We start from the raw sequence: 17,027 nt of genomic DNA on the forward strand, positions 1-17,027 counted from the left end.
GCAGTTATCAAACAACAGCCAGGTGGAAGTGTTCAAAAAGATGGTAAACCAAGATCTGGATAAATTAAAAATTTTGAAGATAACATCTAATATTGGTATGCAAATAGGAATAAAAAGACTTTCTAGTAGGGATGATATAGTAGTGAGACCGGCAGATAAGGGGGGCGGTATAGTGGTGTTGTCTAAGGACTATTATTTGGAAGAATTGGGAAAACAACTAGCGGACACCACCATTTACCAAGTACTCCCAAAAGATCCCACTATTAGCTACAAGAAAGAACTCGAAAAACTAGTTAAGAAGGGAGTAGAAAAAATATATTGAATAAAAAGGAATCAAAGTACTTAATACCAGAAACTTGTAAGATACCTGTGACCTACACAGTTATTAAAATACATAACAATCCACAGGAACCACCGGGAAGACCTATAGTGAATGGTATACAATCTGTCCCAGCGAGACTAGGGCAATATATAGATATATATTTACAACCGCTAGTAAGAAACACTGAATCTTAAGAGATACGAAACATTTGATACAACTATTTGACAAAGCGAAGGGGAGTTCTGATATTTATTTAGCTAGTGCAGATGTTGCATCACTTTACACCATTATTGGCCATGATGATGCCATGGAATCAACGAGTTGGGGTCTAAGGGAATATAGTGGTCTGACTTGGTCCCAAAGGAAATATGTACTTGATCGTTTAAATTTCTGCCTCACGCACAATTATTTATGGCACAATAAAACCTTTTACCAGCAAGTAAAATGTGTAGCGATGGCAGCAAGATTTGCTCCCGGTTTCGCAAATCTGTTCATGGTGTATTGGGAAGAGGAAATGGTCTACCAACACCCTCCGGAGGAATTATTATTGTACAAGAGATACATCGATGATGTATTTATTTTATGGGAAGGGAACTTTGATTCCTTACTTGGTTTCCTTAATAAACTGAATAATAACACCAGAAACATCAGATTTTCATGGGAATACAATAAGGAGCATATTCATTTTTTAGATTTAAATATCAGGATTGAGAGGGATAAAATTATTACTAAACATTTTTAAGGGTGTAGACCGAAATGGGTATATACCCCTTGATAGTTGTCATTACCCACCCTGGTTGTTAAATATTCCCAAGAGACAATTTGTAAGGCTAAACAGAAATTGTACATTAGAAGATTACATGGAGCAGGGGAAAATCATTGGTGAAAGATTTACCAATAAAGGATACCCACAAGAAGAAATTACAAGGAAGATATTAGAAGTTGGTAATTTAGAGAGGACGTCCCTGCTGAAGGATAAGAATAGGGAAGATGAGTTTGCTAACCAAGTAGCCATTGTTTTAGATTTTAATATACATTATAAAAGAGTAGAAAACATTTTTATGAAACACTGACCAATTTTGAAATCAGCCCCCATTTTAAATAATTATCAGAACATCTCAAATTCATTTATAGGAGAGCATCTTCCTTAAGGACTAAAATAGTTAGAAATGTATTAGATCCACCCATTAAAAAACAAACGGTAAAATTTTTAGATCAAGCGGTTTTCTTCCCGTGCAAAACATGTTACGCCTGCAGAGAGACTAGGGGACAGAATCATAAACGGAATACCTTTATGGCAAATTTCAATGGAGCAGAATTTAAAATCAGAGACTTCATCTTATGTAGGACCAAAGGGGTGGTCTATGGACTAGAATGCAAATGCGGCCTACAGTATGTAGGGAGAACTATGAGACCACTGTGGAAACGGTTCCGTGAACACGTACAAAATATCAAAAAAGTTTCCAAAACATAGTGTGTCGAGGCATTTTTCCATACATCACAAAAAAGACCCCTCTTCATTGAGGTTTTGGGGAATTGAAAAATACAAAAGTCATTGGAGGGGAAGTAATAAAATACGTTCCCTGAGTCAGGCGGAATCTAAATGGATATATACGATGCATACGCAGGTGCCTAGAGGCCTTAATGTAGATTTCGACCTAAACTGTTTTATAAATGATTTTTAATGGAGGATGTTACCAGTTGATTCTTTTTACCAGTATATAGTGGAGTTCCACCTGGCTGTTTTTGAAGGATGTTTTAACCATATGTGTTAATTATAGAGTGAGTTTTATATATTTATTATTTTAATGTTGCTGATATATGTATATTTTAATTTATGGATTGTGAATTATGTAAACATATGGTATAGGTGTGCCTGCATGGAGGAGGTTTATTTTATTTTTATATAATTATATTATTTATTTTGTATACATTTTTATATATTTTTAATTCTGCCAATAATATATATCCCTCGAGAATTTAAATAGGATTTTATAGGTTAAGGGTTTTTAACTACTAATTAATAAAGGTATTTGATTGTAGTATGTAGTGCCAAGGACTACAATAATATGTCCACCGGTATTTTAATGTGTATTTAATTTTAACTGTATTTTTCTCATTGGAAAGTTTCTAAAATTAGCCCCCATAATGATCACTATTAATAAAGGATAGTTCCCCCGTATATAGCTGTATAATACTGATTATGTAGGTTTCTATTGGGTAGTGGGGATTAGATGCGGTTTTAGTCAACACCAATTAATGATATATAGCAGAGAGATATAATGAGCAACGGGCTTTGGCAAAATGGCCGCCGGAGGTCCGCCTCAAGAACATGATTGACATCCAGGCTCCAATAAATTCAATCACTCGTCACTATGGGCGTATACCCTGATGAAGTCACGTGGCAACGTGATGCAACGCATTGGTACGTAGTGTCGAGTTTCCGGTGACGTGGTGACGCACTTCCGGGTGGGTGCCATTTTGGTACACCCAACAAAACCCATGCAGTACACCCATAGCATGAGGGGGTTCACTTTTTACACCTCTTTTTATTTATTAGTCCCACCCCCTCTGCCTTCCATGGCCTTCTCGGGCCAGTCCTGTGCCATCAGGGGAACCTGAGAATGCAGCCGGTGTCTTTGCCAGCTGACCATAGAGCCGATTGGAGACCAGAATGGTGCCAATCATTTCTATAGTCTAAGAAGTCGGAAGCTACAAGCATTTCATCACTTCACTTTCGCAGGATATAGACAGCGCCATTTGTAAATTGGGAAAGCATCTGATCACACCGATCCTGGTTTGATTAGATAATGTAAGGGCAGAGGAGATATTTAGAGTCTGATAGTCCCCAGATTTCTCAAAAAAGAATATATGGCAATGCCCATTGAAGTTATAGGGGATATTTGCATTCCCTGTGATAGCATTAAAAGTGATTAAAAAAAAAATTAAAGGGACAGTGTAAAAATAATTAAAAAAATCAAACTTAAAAAAAAAAAGCACCCTCGCCTCCCCATGCACGCACACCTGTGTGCACGAGCGTTTACCCTGTGCCAGTATGTAAACAGCGGTTGCACCATGCATGTGAGGTATCGCCGTAAACGTCAGATCAAGGGCAGTAATTCTAACACTAGACCTCCTCTGTAAATCTAAAATGGTAGCTTGTAAAGACTTTTTAAACATTGCCTATGGATATTAAAAACGTATGCAGTTTGACGCCATTGCACGGGGCATGCTAAGCTTTAAATCATGTCATGTTTGACATTATTTACTCGGCATACCATCATATTTTATATTTTACCAAATAATTGGCCAATATATTCTGTTTTTGTGCATTAAAAGTAAAAAAAAAAAAGTGTATTTTTTTATTTGCTTTTGAAAAATCACTGCGCGAGTACTATGTGACACAGAAAATTTTAGTACCCTCCATTTTATTCACTAGGGTGTCTCCTATAAAAAAATATATAATGTTTGGGGGTTTCAATTAATTTCCTAGCAAAATATATAGATTTTTTTTTTTCATGAGAACAAAAAGTGTCAGAAAAGGCTTGACCTTCAGGTGAGTGAGTGATTTGTGGCATAAACTTCTAATGCTGGTCATAAAATGCCCCCACCCCCCTAAAACGACCCCTTTTTAGAAAGTAGAGACCCCAAACTATTTTCTGAGAGGCGTGTTGAATCAATAGAAGAATTTATTTTTTTACCACAAGTTTTTGGAAAATGACAAAAAAAAAAAAATTTTACACAAAATTGTCACTTAAATGATTTACTGCTCACACATGCCATTGGTATATGTGGAATTACTCCCCAAAATACATTCTGCTACTTCTCCAGAGTATGGGGGTACCACATGTAAGATGTTTTGGCAGTCTAGCCAAGTACAGGACCCCAAAATCCAATAAGCACCTTCAGGCTTTTAAAGGGCTTTATTTCCTTATTACACTTCCTGACTACCTATCACAGTTTCGGAGGCCCTGAAATGCAAGGATAGCACGAAACCTCCCCAAATTATCCCTTTTTGGACAGTAGACACCCCAAGGAATTTGATAAGAAGCATTGTGAGTATTTTGCAGATAACGTTTGTTGCCACAAGTTTTTAGAAAAAGAAAAAAAAAACAAAACATTTTTTCTTTTCTTTTTTTATATTTCAAAACCTTGTGAGAAAAAAGATCTGCAAAATACTCATCATGCCTCTTTTTAACTTCCTTGGGATATCTACTTTCCAAAAAGGGGTCATTTGGGGGGGGGGGTGCTATCCTGGCATGTCAGGGCCTCCGAAACTGTGATAGGTAGTGAGGAAGTTTTGCACCTTCAGGCTTTCAAAGTGGTCATTGGATTTCAGGCTCCTGTATGTGGCTAGGCTCCCAAAAAGTCTCACACATGTGGTATCCCCATACTCGGTAGAAGTAGCAGAATGTATTTTGAGGTGTAATTCCACATATACGCATGGCTTGTGCGAGAAATATATAATTTAAATGACAACTTTGTGTAAAAAAAAATGTTTTTGTCATTTTCCAGAAACTTTTGGAAAAAAAAAAAAAATCTTTCATGGACTCAATATGCCTCTCAGCAGATAGCTCAGGGTGTCTACTTTCTGAAAGGGGGTCATGTGGGGGTGTTTGTACTATCCTGGTATTTTAGCACCTCAAGAAATGTGCTCAGCAGTCAGAAAGTAAAAGCTGTGTAAATTCCATTATCTATACCATAGTTTGTTGATGCTTAAGCTTTCACACAAAGCAATCAATATACACCAAAAACATGTAGCAGAATACATTTTGACTTAAATTGATGACAAAATTTTAGTTTTTTTGGATATTTTTTATGACCAAAATGAGAAAATTGTTTTTTTCAAAAAATTTTTTTATGTTTATTGCGCTAAAAATAAAAAGCGCACAGGTGATCAAATACCACCAAAAGAAAGCTCTATTTGTGTGAAAAAAGGAAATAAATGTTATTTATGTATCATATTGCATGACTGCGCAATCGTCCATTAAACTAGTGCAGTGCTGTATAGCAAAAAAATGCGCAAATTGTAGTATCTATACCATAGTTTGTAGATGCTATAACTTTCACACAAAGCAATCAATATACACTGATTGGGATTTTGTTACCAAAACATGTAGCAGAATACATTTTGGCCTAACTTTATAACTAACTTTGAGTTTACTATATAATTTTTTTATAGCCAAAAGTAAAAAATATCGTTTTTCTTCACAATTATCACTTTTTTTATTTATAGCGCGAAAAATAAACAGCGCACAGGTGATCAAATACTACTGAAATAAAGCGCTATTTGTGTGAAAAAAAGGACGTAAATTTTGTTTGGGTACAGCATTGCATGACCACGCAATTATCAGTTCAATTAGTGCAGCGCCGAGTAGCAAAAAGGGGCCTGGTCATTAAGGGGGGTAAAAGTGGTTAATAAGAACTACCTGAATCTGCCACATGTGTCAGTAAGGCTTCATTCACACTGGTGCAATTTTGCCATGCTAAAACACATTATTCCAGTGTGACAAAAGACCATGAAAATGATTCCTCTTTAAATTCTATGTAACTGTTCACATTCCTGCACTGTGTTTGCGTTGTGGTTTGAATGTCCTGCATACTGCATCTTTCGTGTTTTTTTCATAAGTACACCAAAAATGCACCTTGCATTGTAAGTCATTGGGAATGCATCAAAAAGGCATCGCATCTGCGGTGTTGGTGTTTTGTTTGAGTCATATGCCCATGGTTCACAGGTACATGCTGGAAATCAGGAAATCAGAAAGTCCACCAAAAAATGCATTAAAAGTATGCTGAAAGTGTATTAAAAATGTAATATGCATTATTGAAAAAAACATACTGCATTTTTAAGCACACCATTGTGAAAAGACCCTTAACTTGCCAAAACGGGAATCAGGGATTTTTTAATCTGTTCAGGCCATTTTAAAGGGTCATATTGCCAGAGAAGTGTCACTAAGGACACCCCCCAAATTGTGTTCCTTTTAGAGATAACCTGCTGACATGGTGAGGCAGATGGAGGATATCTGGACATTTCTAGAATTGTGGTTGATATTCTGTCTCTATCATTTAAAATACACCTATGATAAAAAATATAGACCCTTCATTTCTTTGTAAGTGGGCAAACTTACAAAATCTGCAAGGGATTAAATAATTATTTTCCCCACTCTATTTAGTAGGTTTCAGACCATCAAAAAGGGGGTCACTAAGCTATAGTGCAATTGGTAAGATAGCATTATGGACCATCTGTTTTGGAGAGGACAAAAAATAACCTGTTAGAAGTGACACAAATGCATCAACCAACATGTCCAATGTAGTAATAGGGGCAGAGCTCTACTCACTTGTGTTGTGAAAGAAATACCAAAAAGTTACCCATTTTATATCTGATGCGATTATCTTGTGTGTCTTTTTGTCTACAATGTCCAATATACTTTTGTCATTTGACAGATCTTGCTGGTAGAATTCTATAAAGGTGGACCAGACCAGACAATGTTTCAAGACTTATGGAATGAAGAAAAGACATTTTTGGACAAAATAAAGGTGTGTCATCTACACAAACATATATATATATACATACACACACACAGGGCCACTTACTTTTATATAGTTATCCAAAATTAGTAAGGTGGCATGCAATTGATTAAAAATAGTCAAGGCATAACAAACACTGCAAATTTATTGAAATAACTAATTTAGGCTCTACTGATATGGGCAGCTAGAGGAAGCCATAATGCACTGTTCAGATGTGGCTAAATACTGCTTCTGGCCACAGCAGCAATCTATGCTACAGCTGCATGCAAACTGGCAAAATTGTTACAGCCAGCTTGTGTCCAACTAGATCCACTCTCCCTGGATGCAAACTGTCTACGTCCAAGGCCAGTCAGAGGATCTGTTCACATTTAACTGCTGAGTGGTGTCTGTTATTTTTCAATAGACCTAGCTCTTTAGCGAAAGTGGCAATTGGAGAGTTGAGACTAACCATTTACCACTGACAAGGGTGCTTGCAATTGTTCTGTTATGGTTTTGGGGTTGAATTTAATATGTGCAAAATGAGATCACACAAATACTTATAAGTATAAAAGTATACTTTGGTATACTTGGTGGCCAAAAGATCAGATATTATTATTTATTATTATTATACAGGATTTATATAGCGCCAACAATTTGCTCAGCACTTTACAATATAAAGGGAGACAATACAGTTCAGTACAAGAGGGATAGGAGGGCCCTGCTCCTTGGAGCTTACAATCTAGGAGATTTAACAATATTTAGAGCACCTTATTTTAAAGGACTTACGGTAAAAAATTGCATCCATTGCAATAACATGATTATCTCTGATTAAAATTAACAATGAGTAATTTCATTAATGAACAAAATGACTAGCTGAAGTGATTTAAACTCTCAATCACATACAGAAATCTGCAAAATTAAAGATCAGTTGTATGTAAAACCCAATTTAAAATTTTCCGAAAAGGGGCCATTTGGGGGTGTTTGTACTATCCTGGTATTTTAGCACTTCAAGAAATGTGATGGCAAGTGAGAAAGTAAAAGCTGTGTAAATTCCATTATCTATACCATAGTTTGTAGATGCTATAACTTTCACACAAAGCAATCAATATACACTTTTTGGGATTTTTTTTAACCAAAAACATGTAGCAGAATACATTTGGCCTACATTTATGACAAAATGAGTTATTTGGATATTTTTTATGACAGAAATGAGAAAACTCAAAAATGTATGACTAACTTTGAGTTTACTATATATTTTTTTTATAGCCGAAAGTAAAAAATATTGTTTTTCTTCAAAATTTTTGTATTTTTTTTGTTTATAACACAAAAAATAAAAAGTGCACAGGTGATCAAATACCACCAAAAGAAAGCTCTATTTGTGTGAAAAAAGGACGTAAATTTCGTTTGGGTACAGCATTGCATGACTGCACAATTATCAGTTGAATTAGTGCAGTGCCAAGCAGCAAAAAGAGGCCTGGTCAGGAAAGGGGGTAAATCCTCAGGAGGGCAAGTGGTTAAAGAAGTGCACAATTTTATTTGTGGGTGGTGCTTAAGTTGTATTTCATCCCTTCTTCCTTTTCCATGCCCAGTAGGCTGGAATGGAAGCTAATAGTTAGAGCTCCTCCTGCGCTATGAAATGAAAGTATACAACCTAGTCTAAAGCTGCCAACACTCAAAAACTGATACCAAAACAGTGTTAGTGATACATAAAAAAATATATATAGTGTAGCGCTCTTATCATGCAAATATATACGTGCCAAATATACTCAATAGAATCCTAAAAATAAATAAATAAATGTATGATAATCCTTCATAAATAATAATGAAAGACAGATATGATTAGTGCCAAACTAAAATCCATTACCCACTTCATTTATATTACAAATAGTGAGTGCCTAATGATAAACATAAGAGTGCACACACACCTATAACAAACAAGAACAATCAAAGGAGCTATATCCAATACAAAAACTATAAAATATAACTCATAGTGCTCACACAGTGCAAAATAAAACAGTGTCCTCTCGGTTGAAAAAAACACTCTTAACAATGTCCTTTTGTGGAAACAATATAATCATGCAGTGTGAAATGGTGATACATCCGTGATTGTGTCAAAAAACACTCTTCTAATAACGGCTAGATTGCCTCCTCACCTCCTCCCAATGACCCCAAAGGGCCAACAGGCTTGCAGGATCTCCCTGGATCCTTGATTTATAATGACCAGCAGCTTCCTTCCTTTACTGGGTCTCCTTATTGGGGCTCCTATCGCCCCTGATCAGCCAAGATAGTTTCTGAAGAATAATAGCTCACCAGTCCAGTGAGCCAAGAAGAAACTCTAAGTGCAGTACTTCAAACCACTTTTGTTTATTAGAAAAGGTTTAAGAGTAACACTCACATTTCAAAGCAGTCTTCCCTCCTCACTGATGTGTGAGTACACTGCATGTGAATGGGACTTCCTGGGTGTAGCAAAATGGCGTCGCACACCGGAAGTGCGTCACCACGCACCGGAACTACGGACTCGCGAACCTACGCGTTACGTCACGTCTGCTCGTGACTTCCTCAGGGTCAAGTCACGAGCAGACGGTGACGTAACGCGTAGGTTCGCGAGTCCGTAGTTCCAGTGCGTGGTGACGCACTTACGGTGTGCGACGCCATTTTGCTACACCCAGGAAGTCCCATTCACATGCAGTGTACCCACACATCAGTGAGGAGGGAAGACTGCTTTGAAATGTGAGTGTTACTCTTAAACCTTTTCTAATAACAAAAGTGGTTTGAAGTACTGCACTTAGAGTTTCTTCTTGGCTCACTGGACTGGTGAGCTATTATTCTTCAGAAACTATCTTGGCTGATCAGGGGCGATAGGAGCCCCAATAAGGAGACCCAGTAAAGGAAGGAAGCTGCTGGTCATTATAAATCAAGGATCCAGGGAGATCCTGCAAGCCTGTTGGCCCTTTGGGGTCATTGGGAGGAGGTGAGGAGGCAATCTAGCCGTTATTAGGAGAAGAGTGTTTTTTGACACAATCACGGATGTATCACCATTCCACACTGCATGATTATATTGTTTCCACAAAAGGACATTGTTAAGAGTGTTTTTTTCAACCGAGAGGACACTGTTTTATTTTGCACTCTGTGAGCACTATGAATTATATTTTATAGTTTTTGTATTGGATATAGCTCCTTTGATTGTTCTTGTTTGTTATAGGTGTGTGTGCACTCTTATGTTTATCATTAGGAACTCACTATTTGTAATATAAATGAAGTGGGTAATGGATTTTAGTTTGGCACTAATCATATCTGTCTTTCATTATTATTTATGAAAGATTATCATACATTTATTTATTTTTAGGATTCTATTGAGTATATTTGGCACGTATCTATTTGCATGATAAGAGCGCTACACTATATATATTTTTTTATGGAATGGAAGCTAAACGTTTAAATAATTATAATAAGCATGGATGCTGTTCAGGAATTTAAAGGGCGTCGACCTGAATCAGCCATTTTCTTTTCTTTCTTTTATTTTTCAAAAGTATTTAAACATTCCATTTTGCTTTATAAAAGTTTTCAGGTCACCCACATTTAAACTTAAAAAATGTTCTTCTTCACAAACAATCTGCTAAGGGGGTTGTGGGGGCTGCTGTAGGCTCTCTCTCCGTTTTACACAGACACACAGGGCATGTAAGGGAGGGGGCATCTACACACAGGCACAAACCATCACTGCTAGAAATAGATTTCTCATTGTCACTTTTCACCTCAGTGACTTAACCCTTCTAATGTTAAACTTACATAGACCCTCATAAGTAGCAAATTGTATTTACACATCAGCTGCACTTAGCGTTCCCATTCTATCTTAATTCAGGTAACATTGTCACATTTACTTCAGACAAAACAACATCAATTACCATGTCGTCATACAAGTACCATGTCCTCAACATTAGCTAGCTACAAACAAAACACGTTGACATTCTGACATACACACACGCATCTTACGTTACTGCAGTACTCACAATCTGAACAATAGCTCATCGTTTTCAAACCTAATAAACTTAATTGCTCTAAAACTTGCCTACAGTCCAGAGTCCAACGCTTTTACTATTAAAAATGGAATCTTCTTACAATACTACCATTCCCTTGTACACCAATCCGTCACTCAAATTTATCAAACCAACATTCACAAGTAATAGTGTCCCATCGTGGGCAACCAAAACAGGAATGGGCTTTCAACTGATCACCTACAGCCATCTCAATTAAGCCAGCTAAGTATCTGATACATTTCCTATGCTTTCTGAATGTACTATGGCTTACAACAAGAAAACACAACATTAAACCCAGCACAAGCAATCTAGCACAATACTGCATCATTGCTTGTATCTCTAGTTTACACAGATCAACCCCACTTCTGGTACCATTCTGTTACGGTTTTCGGGTTGTATTCGATATGTACAAAGAGAGATCACACAAATACTTGTAAGTATAACATTTAATAAAAACTGTGCAAAAAGGACATAATTATAAAAAAAAATATATAAAAAAAATCATAAAAATATCAAAAAGTCCACTCTGTACTTCAAATCTTGCTAGTGCCAATAAAAGTGCCATGCATCACTCTCGGTGCTAAAGAATAAGGTGTATGCTCACCTCACCTATTAGCCAAAGTAAATGGCTAATATCGCTTTTGTCCTATTAGGACTGAATGGTATTTTTCATGCTGAGCAGATGTTTCCAAGTTAAGGATGGATGAGCTGTACTGCCAACTTTCTCCCACTGGGGGTCTCCCTCACTCCTTTATAACCACACTATGCCTTAGTGGATGGGTGAGGTACAACTCCCCTCTTCCTGTACAGGTTTGCTTCCACCTCCCGATGTTTTGGGATATCATGCAAAAGGAAGTATAAATAGTGCCTTATCCTTTTTAGAAATAGAGCTTTATTAAAATAGAAATGCGCGCTCACATATTATAATACAAATACAAACTTAATATAGTGTGCCCAGATCCTGTTTGTACTTGCCGCAAACCTCATTGGCGTCGTGATGTCAGAGCCCCTCCCCTACACGTTACGCCACAGGGTCACGTGATGAAGCTAATAGGTGAGGTGAGCATACACCTATTCTTTAGCACCAAGAGTGATGCATGGCACTTTTATTGGCATTAGCAAGATTTGAAGCACAGAGTGGACTTTAAGATATTTTAGGATTTTTTATATTTTTTTTATAATTATATGTCTTTTTGCACAGTTTTTGCACTGTTTGAAGCACTTTTTCTTGCACTATTGTTTCTTATGGATATATAAGTCAATTGATTTATTTTTCACATCATCAAGTGGTATATTATTATTATTATACAGTATTTATAAAGCGCCAATAGTTCGCTCAGCGCTGTACATTACAGAGGGGGACAGAACATGTGACAGAACAATACCAATACAATGCAAAACATGAGGGGATTGAGGGCCCTGCTCTTTCGAGCTTACAATCTAGGAGGGAGGGGATAGTGGTACAGGAGGAGATAGCTGTGGGGGATGGAGTGGTAGGAAGAGTGGAGAAGGTTGGCAGGTTAGCAGGGGGTGGGGTAGGCTTCCCTGAAGAGATGGGTTTTCAGGGTGCGCCTAAAGGAGAGGAGAGTAGGTGATAATCTGATGGGTTGGGGCAGGGAGTTCCAGAGGATGGGTGACACCCTGCAGAAGTCCTGGAGGCGGGCATGGGAGGAGGAGACCAGGGAACTAGAGAGAAGGAGGTCTTGTGAGGAGCGGAGTGTGCGTGCTGGGCGGTACTTGGATATTAGGTCAGTGATGTAGTTCGGGGCAGTATGGTGGACGGCTTTGTACGTCAGTGTTAGGATTTTGAATTTGATCCGTTGCACAATTGGAAGCCAGTGGAGGGATTGGCAGAGGGGGGTGGCGGAAACGGAGCGGTTGGAAAGGTAAATGAGTCCGGCAGCCGTATTCAGGATCGACTGAAGCAGGGATAGCCAGCGGCGAGGCAGGCCAGTGAGGAGGGAGTTGCAGTAGTCGAGTCGTGATATGATGAGGGAGTGGATGAGCTGTTTAGTGGTTTCTGGGGTTAGATATATCTATATTTAGTATATTGTGGAGCGCGGCACACAGATATAATTATAATTTCATTTTTGCACAGTTTATGAGTATGTGTTTAGTGTTGATGCACCACTATTTCTTTGATATTTGTTAATGTAATTTTGATTTTTTATATTAGAAATACCACATTTTAGCTCACAAGTATTACTTATATTTTAACATTTAATAAAAGTAATGACAGATACAGATGACAATATTAGAAAATATAAAAAGAATACTTAACTAAAGATACTGTTTCTATCATGGAGTCCCATCTGCTTACGCAGTGTGGCACACATGTGAGCTTGCATGATTGCAAGCTCTGATGACGAGTGTAATATTTCCAGCCTAGCTGTGTGTTATATATTGAACATGAATGTAGTGAATGGTCAACTCCCACTGCAAGCAACACTACGACCTTTTAAGAACTTGGTCAGTTTGTAGTAACATTCCTTTGGTATGAGTCAGCCAAAGTGACCATCCTTGTCTCATTATTAGATATTGTGAGTCAAGAATATGAGCCAACAATAAGGAAATATAAAATATACAATTTCCCCACTGGCAATGACCAACATTTATTCATTTATGTAAAACCGTTATTCAAAAAAAAAATAAAAAATGTTGTAACTGCTTAAAAAGTGTTAGGAGTTTGGCTCATGCTGCAATATATACCGTTTGTTTTGAAGTTTAATACTGCTTTAGGCCTGGTTTAAACTACTGCAATTTCAAAAGCAACACAAAATCGCATGACAATGGAAAATCACATTGTTTTCAATGGTGCCTGTTCACATCAATGCAGTGCAGCACATTTTTGGGTCATGTACACTAAAAGGGTCTTATGCTACTTTGGTGCAATTCCAGCATGATTCAAGTCCTTAAAATATGCAAGCCACATCCAAGTAGCAACATAATCGCACTGAAAGTCAGATCAAAATCTGATTGCAGCAGTATAAACTTAACCTTAAAGTATTCCTGGCTACAACTTTTTTTTTTTTTTGTTTCGGAAACAGTAGAAAAGGTTTAGAACTTCTGTATGATTTTAGTCCTGTTTGCCTGCTGTGGATATTCACTCATTTCTTTTGGAGACTGTTGTCATTTGGTCAGAAAGTTACTGGGAATAAAAAGCTTTTCAGTTGTCCCTGGAACATGAATAGAAGGGAAATCTTTCAATGGATACACAGTGTGCCTACAGTGCTCAGCATAAATGAGTATACCCTAACAGATTTGTCAGAAAACCTTTACCTTCCTTTCAGATTCAACATTTTCTATGGGACACTATACTACAAAATATTCCCACAAATGCTGGCCATTGATTGAAAACAAGATTTGTTAACCACTTCCATACAGGGCACTTTTACCCCCTTCCTGCCCAGGCCAATTTTCAGGTTTCAGCGCTCTCACACTTTGACAATTGCGCGGTCATACAACACTGTACCCAAACTAAAATTTTATCATTTTCTTCACACAACTAGAGCTTTCTTTTGGTGGTATTTAATCACCGCTGGGGTTTTTAGATTTTTTTGCTAAATAAACAAAAAAAGACTGAAAATTTTGAAAAAAAAAACCACGTTTTTCTTTGTTTCTGTTATAAAAGTTTGCAAATAAATAATTGTTCTTCCTAAATTTAGGCCAAGATGTATTCTGCTACATTTCTTTGGTGAAAATAACCCAAATTCGTATTTATTATTTAGTTCGTAGGAAAGTTATAGAGTTCACAAACTATGGGATATATCTGAAAATTGATCAGTCCTGAAGTAGTGACAGCCAATCTAATTTCTTGAGGTCCAAGAATGTCAGAACAGTACAGATATGCCCCAAATGACCCCTTTTTGCAAAGTAGACAGTCCAACGTATTTCATAACCGGCATGGTGAGTTTTTTGAAGTTGTAATTTTTTGTCATAATTTTTTCGGAAAAAAAATTAAAAAAATAATTTACTATTTTTTTTTTTTTTACATACTGTCACCAGTGCAGTACAGCATCATCATATAACTGGCATGGCGGTGATCAGGGACACTGACTGGTGACAGCACAAAAAAAAAATGTATAATTTTTTTTCAAATTTGTTTTAATTTTTTTATTAATTTTTTCTCTTTTTTATTTTATTTAAAAAGATTTTTTTCATATTGCACTATGCCCAAAGTAGTATAATGTTACCATAGTAACATTGTACTATTTTGGGGAAGTGATCAGTATTTATTTTTTTTTTACACAATTTGCTTATAGCAAATAATTACTTTGCTATAAGCAAGCATTTACCTGAATGAAATCGATTCATTCAGGGGATTTTTTGTGATTAGCTGTGATTTGGCCCCATGCACAATGCGTGTTCCGGAAAGGACGCCATATGGCGTGCACCCGGAGGGACTAGCTGTTCGCCCGTCTGCCATCTGGCTATAGGCCGGGCGCTAACTGGTTAATTTGCACACACAAAAAAGTATTTTTACTAATAAATTAATTCAAGACCATGTTCCAAAAATGAATACACCTCAATGAAAGTCTTAGGAGCAAAGCTAAATTTTAGACAACAAAATCCTAATTAACAAGAATTCAACTACAGGTGAGTCTAATTATTCAATAAACAGGTGTCCAGCAGAGTAATTGATTATAAAAAGGCACATTCGAACACCTATGGGGTATTTTGAAGAGACAAATTGAGAATCACTCTCCATCCAGCATCTAGGCTCTAAAAGAGGTCATTCTTGAAAAATGCAAAAAGATAGATATTGCAATATTTTGCCAACTTGTTAATTCCATGCATATAAGACTGTTTGCTGTCCTTACAAATCATGGAGGTCATACAAAATACTAGATGTAGTAGTTTTTATTATGGGGTGTAATCATTTTTACACCAACTAATTTGAGTAAAACTGAAGATTTTGTAATCTAAATTATATTATTAACCTTACTTTCATGTAATGAGCTAAACAAAAGTTCTTTATAAGTCAGTTATGTCAAAATTTTGGAAATTTTTCTTTTGTTTATCGAGATATTGATTAACTACTTGCCCTCCTGAGGATTTAACCCCCTTGCTGACAAAGCCTTTTTTTGCTATTCAACGCTGCACTATTTCAACTGGTAATTGAGCGGTCATGCAATGCTGTACCCATACGAAATTTATGTCCTTTCTTTCACACAAATAGAGCTTTCTTTTGGTGGTATTTGATCACCTGTGCGCTTTTTATTTTTCGCGCTATAAACAAAAAAACGACCAAAAATTTTGAAAAAAAACTATTTTCTCATTTCTCTCATACAAAAATATCCAAAAAACTCAAATTTCATCATGAGTTTAGGCCAAAATGTATTCTGCTATGTTTTTGTTAAAAAAATCCAAATAAGTGTATATTGATTGCTTTGTGTGAAAGTTATAGCATCTACAAACTATGGCAAGGGTCCTCAAACTACGGCCTGTGGGCCGGATATAGCCCGCCAGGCCAGCCGAAAAAATAAAAAAAGGACCCAGTGAGCAACAGCCTGGAAGTCCCAGATTTCACCTGCTGCAGCCAGAGGAGCAACAGGAGAGGAGGAGCGTACACCAGGTACAGTGTATTGCGGTGTCCAGTGTGTTACAGAGTACAGTGTATTGCGGTGTCGAGTGCATTACAGTGTACAATGCATTGCGGTGTCCAGTGTGTTACAGTGTACAGTTCATTGCAGTGTCCAGTGCGTTACAGAGTACAATGCATTGCGGTGTCCAGTGCGTTAAAGTGTACAGTGCATTGCGGTGCCCAGTGTGTTACAGAGTACAGTGCATTGCGGTGTCCAGTTCGTTACAGTGTACAGTGCATTGCGGTGTCCAGTGTGTTACAGTGTACAGTGCATTGCGGTATCCAATGCGTTACAGAGTACAGTGTATTGCGGTGTACAGTGCGTTAGTGTAAAATGCATTGCAGTGTTCAGTGCATTAGTGTACAGTGCATTTTAAATATTGTATTGTTTTTTCTGTACTACAAATAAGATATGTGCGGTGTGCATAGGAATTTGCTAATTTTTTTTCAAACTATAGTCTGGGCCCCCCAACAGTGTGAAGGTCCATGAACTGACCCCCTGTTTAAAACATTTGAGGACCCTGAACTATGGTATAGATAATGGAATTTACACAGCTTTTACTTTCTGACTGCCTGTCAC

The 17,027-nt window shown here is 37.2% G+C and overlaps 1 protein-coding gene across 6 annotated transcripts in view; it reads left to right on the plus strand.

The window, feature by feature from the left end:
* MPND (MPN domain containing) overlaps positions 1-17,027 on the plus strand; it is a 303,470-nt gene that overhangs the window by 252,733 nt on the left and 33,710 nt on the right. For all 6 annotated transcript variants that reach the window (XM_089687870.1, XM_089687867.1, XM_089687865.1 and 3 more), the window contains one exon: positions 6,767-6,859. In XM_089687870.1, coding sequence (XP_089543996.1) covers positions 6,767-6,859 — 93 coding nt within the window. The remainder of the gene's footprint in view (positions 1-6,766; positions 6,860-17,027) is intronic.

This window comes from Staurois parvus, unplaced genomic scaffold (genome assembly GCF_062004578.1).
Source record: "Staurois parvus isolate SC_StPar_1 unplaced genomic scaffold, SC_StPar_1.0 ptg000439l, whole genome shotgun sequence".
NCBI lineage: Eukaryota > Metazoa > Chordata > Amphibia > Anura > Ranidae > Staurois > Staurois parvus.